Source organism: Sphaeramia orbicularis, chromosome 19 (assembly GCF_902148855.1).
Source record: "Sphaeramia orbicularis chromosome 19, fSphaOr1.1, whole genome shotgun sequence".
Taxonomy (NCBI): domain Eukaryota; kingdom Metazoa; phylum Chordata; class Actinopteri; order Kurtiformes; family Apogonidae; genus Sphaeramia; species Sphaeramia orbicularis.
The window spans coordinates 43,375,516-43,383,680 of NC_043975.1; the positions used below are offsets into that span (position 1 = coordinate 43,375,516).

At 36.8% G+C, this 8,165-nt stretch overlaps 1 protein-coding gene across 3 annotated transcripts in view; it reads right to left on the minus strand.

Annotated features, from left to right (window-relative positions):
• The window catches only part of bms1 (BMS1 ribosome biogenesis factor), a 51,475-nt gene extending 46,666 nt beyond the window's left edge, over positions 1–4,809 (minus strand). For 2 of the 3 annotated variants that reach the window (XM_030163607.1, XM_030163606.1), the window contains exons 1-6: positions 4,727–4,807; positions 2,492–2,703; positions 2,183–2,373; positions 762–841; positions 470–658; positions 248–390 (exon numbers count right to left, since the gene is read on the minus strand). In XM_030163607.1, coding sequence (XP_030019467.1) covers positions 248–390; positions 470–658; positions 762–841; positions 2,183–2,373; positions 2,492–2,703 — 815 coding nt within the window. In that variant the 5' untranslated portion in view covers positions 4,727–4,807. Of the gene's footprint in view, positions 1–247; positions 391–469; positions 659–761; positions 842–2,182; positions 2,374–2,491; positions 2,704–4,726 lie in introns of all 3 variants that reach the window. The other variant, XM_030163608.1, reaches the window with a different exon arrangement.
• Positions 4,810–8,165: the final 3,356 nt, after the last annotated feature.

Genomic DNA, 8,165 nt, shown 5'->3' on the forward strand with positions numbered 1-8,165 from the left:
ATTTTTCCAGGAAATAATCTTTTAAAAAAAGAAACAAACAAACAAACAAAAAAATATATATAGCTTTGTTAACAGTATCGTGATATATCACAATATATTGTATTGTGATCCTAGTATTGTGATTTGTATTGTATCGCCAGATTCTTGCCAATACACAGCCCTAGTTTTCGTTAACGATAAAAACCTTGCTCCTGACTCCCTGAAAATAAAATGGCTGAGTTGCGTTCATTTGTGCGTTTGGACTCACCGATCAGCCAGAACATATGGGTGGGAGGTCTGCCACACCAGAGGACGAAACTTCATGACAGAGATAAACCGACCCAGGTTCTTCACCTCCTGAGTCTGATATTCTCCGTACACCATACCAGACAGGTAGAACAGCTTGGCTCCCTGATAGGAGGAAACATGTCAAAAACTGGAAATAAAACAGTCTCACCTGATGGTTCCTTTGGGCCTGTGTCACGTGTACCTGGTAGACCTCAGTCCAGAAGCGATGTTTGAGGTTCTTCTTTGTTTTGCGCTGCGTCTTGTTGTTCTTGAAGGCATCCAGGTGGGTGAGAACACCCATAATACGAGGGAAGCCGTGGACCTGGCAGATGTTTAAGAACTCAAAGGTCTCCATCTCAAAACCAAAGCTGGCATCAATCAGCATCAAAACCTGGAGGGGGGGGGGGGGGGCATCCGAATGGTTCTTTCAGTATAAGTGAGACCTTATGATGGTCCTCTAACATCAGTTTACAGGAGAACTCTGTAAAACTTACCAGGTCTGCAACCTTTGCCAGGTCAATCATGGTGTTTATGTCATTGTTACACTCAATAAAAGTCAGCCGACGCTTTTTACCTGAAAAGTACAAACAGTCATTTTCATTAACAAGAGGACAAGTACAAAAAAGACAAAAACCAACATCAGCTGATAGTTTACTGTCTTGTTTTTTTTTTCAAGAATATATTCATTGAGATTTTTACAGGCTGTATATACAAAATACAAACATAGAATCAATCAAACAAAAAGGCAAATTTAAAATCAATGTTTGTAATGAGTTTTTTTTATAACACCAATGATCCAAAAGGCCTCAGCCGTGTTGGAGAGTTGTGTGGTGAGCAGGATGTGGGTCATGCACATGTTTTTTGGCAGTGCACAAAAGTATCCCAATATTGGAATAATATCAGCAAAGAACTTGGAAAAATATTGGGATATGAACTACTATAAACTTCTGTGTTATAGTTGGGTCATTTAACAGGAAAAGACAGACCAAATAAGGAGAAATATTTGATTAAAATCGTCTTGGCATCATCTAAAAAAAAGCCATCACACGAAAATGGTGCAAAGAGGACCCCCCCTACCCTAAATAATTGGAGAGACATTGTGGAAGAAATTCACAACATGGACAGACTTACATATATCATAAGACTACAGCAAGCAACTTGTGAAGTTTGATGGAAAAAATGGGCAATATACAGGACAACAACTGACACTGTTTGGGTTGTAAAATTTCAAAAATGAAACAATAAAATACGAGTTAAAAAAAAAAAAAAAAAAAAAAATCAATGTTTGAGTCCATGACAGCCCTTCCAGATGATCAGTTGTATTGTCAGAACACAGCAAATGATTGTGGACCTGAACTGGGAATAATTATGATGTCGCATATACTCACAACAGATGAGTCATATCTTTGTTCTTCATATAATTGATGAAATGGCCCCACACTTTTTCAAAAGTGTCTTGTCTTTTAAAGTGTATGTGATTTTTTCCAGTGGTAAACATAAAGACAGTTCTTTGAGCCATGTTGTGTATCCGTACATTTGTGTGTTTCTTTGTTCACTGTCGCACTTCTTTGCTGTGTTTACCTCCATCTGACTGATGATTGGAACTGAATTATGGGAAATTTCTCCTACCCCTGTGTTCGTAGTGTGGTCCTGGAAAACCTCCATTTCGAGGGTTATACAGCCCTCCCCCTTAGCGTCTCCCCTCAGTCTAATCGAGAATAGGGACAACACTACCCCTTCACATGTACATGCAAAACAGAGGGGGAGGGGTAAGGGGGAGGGGTCAAGGAGTGAATTGGAATTCAGCCATGGATTTAGAACCCTAACCCTAACCCCAACCCTAACCCTATCCCTACCCCTTTGAAGTAAATCCCATAATAGTTAAATTCACTGAGGTCCAAACGGGCAGACATACCAGAGACGATGGTCACAGGTCCACAGATGTCCCCAAGTTTCTGCCTGGTGAAGTTTTTGATCAGGCATCTGATCAGGGTGCTCTTTCCCACTTTTGGGGGTCCCACTACAACTATGACCACTGGGGGGGGTTCCAGCGGTGTCCGGTCCACTAGTGGGATGTGGTGTTTCTTGGCTTTTATGTCTTGGGCCCTAAAAACAAATGCAAAAACAAAATGGATTCATGCAGTTGTTAGCATTAGTCCTGTTTCTGTAAGAGAACGTATCATGTCCTTGAGGACAGATGGGCGGGAGACTAGCGGATAATGACCTGTGGAAGGTCTTGGCCATGCGCACTGCAGACTGAACTGCGAAAGCTTTGGGGTTGCGTTTGCGTTCATCTTCTTCATTGGAGCCTTCCTGCTTCTTCAGCTTCTTTTTCTCTGCTTTGGGTCCACTGTGCTTCTGCTGGTGGCGCTTCTGCTGCTTCTTCACCTTCCCGTCCATCTTGACCACCATGGGGCACAAGCACAAACTCAACATCTGACAGCAGCAACAAAAAACAAACGCCTTCAATCAATGTGACCATGAAAATACACTTAATGTTTTTAGAAAAGAATATTCTGTAGGTGTGGACAATGTCTGAAAGTATTAGTGGAGTTATTACAAGTTGAACCTTCTTTGCCCTCTGCCACCCTTTTTTAACCCTTAGATGCACGAGTATCTGAACTCTAGGATCTTCCATGAGTGGCTAAAAAATTACCCATGTGACCCAATCAATGTGTTTTTATGCCACTTTTGTCATTTTGTCATCTTAAAAATAATAATAATAATTTGTATTGTAGTTTGGTCCACAAAATAATGATTTCATGATTGCAATATTTTTTCTTTCAAGTTTTTTTAAAATTACATTTTTTTTACATTTTGAAAATTTGAAATAGCAAAGTATGTATAGTATATAAATTATATTTAGTGCATGTGTGTACGTGTACACACAAAATCACACTAAATCCATACAGAAGTGACTGCTGCAGTTTGGCATATCTATGTATTTTTGGTCAAGGAACAGACTAGCGAAAACAGCAAGTTGACTGGACCAATATTTTGGGAGATATTAGTAATTTTGGAATACAATAGCTGGTACAGCATGTATGAATACACAACAGCAGAAAAACGACCACATGTAGAACCTGTGGATCCACACGGGTCAACAAGCTAGTATATAGTATATAACAACAATATACTATATAACAAGAATAGAAATGTGAGTGAGTGAGCCAGTCAGTCAGTCAATCATTTGGTCTGCTATAGAATGTAGAATGAATAAATGAATGTAGAATGAATCAAAGGTTTAAATCAGGGGTGTCCCATCCTGGACCTCGAAGGCCGGTATCCTGCATGTATGTTTCCCTCTTCCAACACACCTGGCAGTCATTATCAGCCTCCTACAAAGTTTGATGGGTGGGCTGATCATTTGAATCAGGTGTGTTTGAAGACGGTACCAAGGGGGAAATCTGTGTTTCTGTGCTACTCATTTACTTTTTACCTTTTTTAAAAAATTGAAATATTGTAAGACACACAGATAGCAAATAAGACCATTTACAAAAAATGAAATAATGTACAAAAATACACACAAAAAGGAAAAAAAAGAATAAATAAGTCAAAGAAAAAAATTAAGTATCATTCTCATTACATCCCATATTAAATTTTCCACAGAGACATTTAGGTAGTTTTTAGTGCTTTCATATTTTGATTTAGTTGAAAGGGTTTACAGAAAACAATGAAGTAAAATAAAATAAAGTAAAGTTTATTGTCCCCTGGGGGAAATTCATCTTGGGCACAGTGCGACAAGATAAAAAACATCGTCACATGGACACATTATAACAAAGACAGTTTGTCATATAAAACAGACATGGACTACACATGACAATCACAACACAGAACATATAAAGACGCCTGAAGTGCAGGGAGAGAAAAAAAGTGCTAAGTGCTAAAGTGCTGTGTGTTTGTTGCACGTTGCTCTATTGCACTAGTTCTTAACACTGTTCAGCAGCTTAATGGACGTTGGGACAAATGATAATTTGAGGCGGTTGGTTTTGCACTTCGGCATACGAAATCTTCTTCCTGATGGAAGAAGTTCGTATTCGGAAGACAATGGATGAGTCAGGTCTGAAGAGATTTTTGTTGCTTGTTTCATGACCGACTGGTTATACGGCTTATCTAGGGATTTATATTCTCTCATACCTATAATATATCTTCATTACTGTTTTGTGCATATTGTCCAGCCTGTTCTTTAGTTGGACTGATAAGTTGCCATACCAGGCTGTGATGCCATATCTAATGAAGTTAGGTCTTTCCCCAGAAAACTTAGATTTATGGATTCTATGTTATTAATTTAAACTATATCCTGTTTAGTGTCTGTGCTCTTGTACATTAAGAGTGAACAGGCAGCAGGAGGCTACAGTAACAGCAGTTAGCTTAACTTAGCTTCGTATATAAAAAATGCACAGGAACCACCCGCGACTGTAAATATTCTATTAAAAGTTAAATGTATCATGTCATTTACCTGTACAAAGATGTGGTTCACGCTGGCTCCAGTTCCAGTCTGTTTTCCTCACGTGTATGATTACCTCTGACCCGGAAAAACACCGAAGTAGGCAACTGGAAGCACCCGACTGGAAACAAAAACACTCTAAAAGGTTCCGCGTTTGGAGGAACACAAAAGACAAATCAACGCCGCCCTCTGCAGGCAGGATGTACAGTCACGAAAAAAAATATTAGACTTCCCCTTGTTTTTTTTAAATTTCTTGTTCATTTTAATGCCTGGTCCAACTAAAGGTACATTTGTTTGGACAAATATAATGAAACAAACAAAAACGACTCATAGTAGTTTGATTTCAGAGCTGATATCTATCCATTTAACATGTTTTCTGGATAAAAACCAGAGTCACGTCAGTTCTTACATCTATATCTATGCCATTGTACAGACAAAAACAGTGCTTTTAGACATTCCATGTTTTCTTTTCTGCCTGTTTTAGTCACGTGATACACACAGGAGTTAGGACTGGATTACAGAACCATTGTTTTAGATGACTTTGGATGGAATAATAGTTTTTTCTGCGACTGTATGTCTGATTGTGTGGAGCTTCATATTAGTTCCATAAACAACTCTGCAGGGAAAAGTGGACTTATAAATTTATAAGGGGAGGTTTGTGTAGTTTTTTTTTTTTTTCCCATATTAAGCTTTTTGGCGGATCTTCACTGGGACACAGCAAAAGACGGATGCACATAACTCTGCATACCATTATCTCAAAGGCTGCTGTTTTCATTTTTAGTGCCATATTTACATGTTCTACCCTCCTCTGAAGCTGTGAACTGGGCTGATCAGACTATTTGTGTGAGTGTCAAAATACAAACACACATCTGTAGTTTGTTTCCTCTACCTCATACAATTTGGAATTTTGCTCACCCAAAATAAAAATAAAAGACTAAAAGAAAACAGAACAGTAAGAGGAAAGTGAGTCCAAGAAAAAATAGTGTAAGAATGAAGTTGAGTAAGAACTTTAAAACAAAATGAAGTAAGCAAGCAAGCGCAATTCCACAAAACAAACAAAAGTCAGTGAAACAATCAAAAAAGGAATGAAAATGGACACAATAATCCACAATATGAACAGAAAATGGACAAAATACATTTTTCTGAAACAAACAAACAAACAAACAAACAAACAAACAAAATGAACAGAGAATTAACAAAACTATCAATAAAATAAACATTTGATTAAAAAAAGATATATAAAATAGACAAAAAATAAACTAAATAATGTTCTTATCCTTGATCCTAGTCACACATATTATATTAAATTTACTCTGAAGAACTTTAAAAAAAAATTTTGAAATTCACTTTTTGCAGATTTTGTTAAAATGTGCAAAACATAAAAGTTTTGGACAGGTAAGGATGTAAATCTGACTTTACTTGAAGTCATTGTGTTTCCTTCAAAATCCAGAAGTGGGACATTTTCTTAATATGTGAGACATGGACATGGGACAAAAAAAGACCTGAAAACATATGAAGGTATGAACACGATGAACCCGCTGACCAAAACACCTTACATTTAAATGTTCAATACATGCTTTTACCACTAGATGACACTAAATGACAGCTAACACCACTGAGTAAATTAATGGAAAATATAACAGTGTAGTGTCGGACATACACTCAAACCAAAGCTGTTTTTTGTTTTTTTTTCTACTTAAATGTTATAATATTGACATGTATCATCATCATCATCATCATCATCATCATCATCATTACTATCATCCTTTTTATCATTAGCATTAAATTGTGAAGCGCCTCATCTCACCCGAGGTTGTCAAGTTTCTAAAGCCTTTGAACTTCCTCTCCTTAACATCGAGAGCCTTTTTCATTCATCCATTTTCACCTTTCCCCTAATAATATCTTTACTGTGATCATTATGAGCCTTTTCCTCCATCTGACCCACAGTCAACAGGAAGATCAGGAAACAGAAGCGAACTGAACCAATACAACTAATGGATTGGACACTGATCATCAGCATTTACTTTGTCAAAATCAGTGGAAAAACAGTGGTGGATTAAGGCACAGGAAGTCTGCTTGATTATTTAATCACTGAGTCTTTTATTTGAAGTTTATTAAATCCACAAGAGGGTAATCGAGAACATTTTGTTACTTTAAATAAACATAAATATAAATATAAATCAAATAACTGTCAAATAACTGTTAAAAAGAATTCAAGTTGTACATTATCCTCAGTGTTTCTTAGATGTTCAATACAAATTTAAAATCAGCCTGGAAACATTCACAACTGTGAATACAAGAGACGTTTAAAGATTTTTTTTTTTTTTTTAATTCATGGCATGAACTCAGAAAAGTTCCACATTTTTGGTGCATTGGCATAGAACTACTCATCTCCTCTGGTAGTTTCCCAAAGGTGCACATATATGTATTGAACATCTAAGACACACTGAGGATAATGTACAACTTGAATTCTTTTTATCAGTTATTTGACAGGAGCCGAATAAATAAGGCTGTGATATGAAGATAGACTCACCAGTGAAACCTGTTAAAGATGATAAATCCACAGAAGAAAGTCTGCACTTTACAGCACTTTACGGCACTTTAACGTGTTTCTGAATAATTTGGTTTTTGCCTTAATATTTCTCATTAAAAAACAGTTTTCTTTGCCTTGTTTGGTGTCATTTTTTTCAATACAACCTCACCTGTGTGACTTTTCATTTGTTTTTGTATTTGACATGTTGTATTAAGACACTGAACCTAAAATCACTCAAAAAACATGACATTTGAGTTGGCAAAAGTTAGATTCTATACTATTTTTCACCAAAAACATGTTGAACCAGCCATATTTATAACTTAGAATGAACATAAAAATTGAAAACTTAATTTAAAAAAAAAAATTTGACAAATAACAGATACATACAGTTATTTACATGAAAATCCAGTCGACTGCAGTCAGGCATTTTTTAGGAAAACTGTACACAACTATTTCCATAACAATCTGGTGTCACAATATGATGCACAAACATGTTCAATGGACCATTTTTACAACTCAAAAAATGATATACAACTATTTATAACAACAATCTGGTGTCACAACATGCCACACATCTGGCTGGTTGATGGAGTTCACATGGCATGCATTTTTTTTTTTTTTTTCCTTCAAACACTTCCCTTAGAAGCCTGTTTTTTCTGTCTCTTCCTGTCATGACAATATTAGTGAAAAATCAGTTTTATTGTGTATCATGAGTCTTTTTTTACTTTGACATCTGCACTTTCCACAGAAGTTGAAATGACGACTCAACGAGGCTCCGTCTTCTGATCGTCTTAAATCAGTTTGTGATTTGGATGCCAGGATTCGTCCCCCCAAAGGTTAAGGATCTGACGTAAGCATGGACCATGACACACCTCCAGCTGAAATGACCTTCCCTTGTATCCTCCTGACACCCAGTAC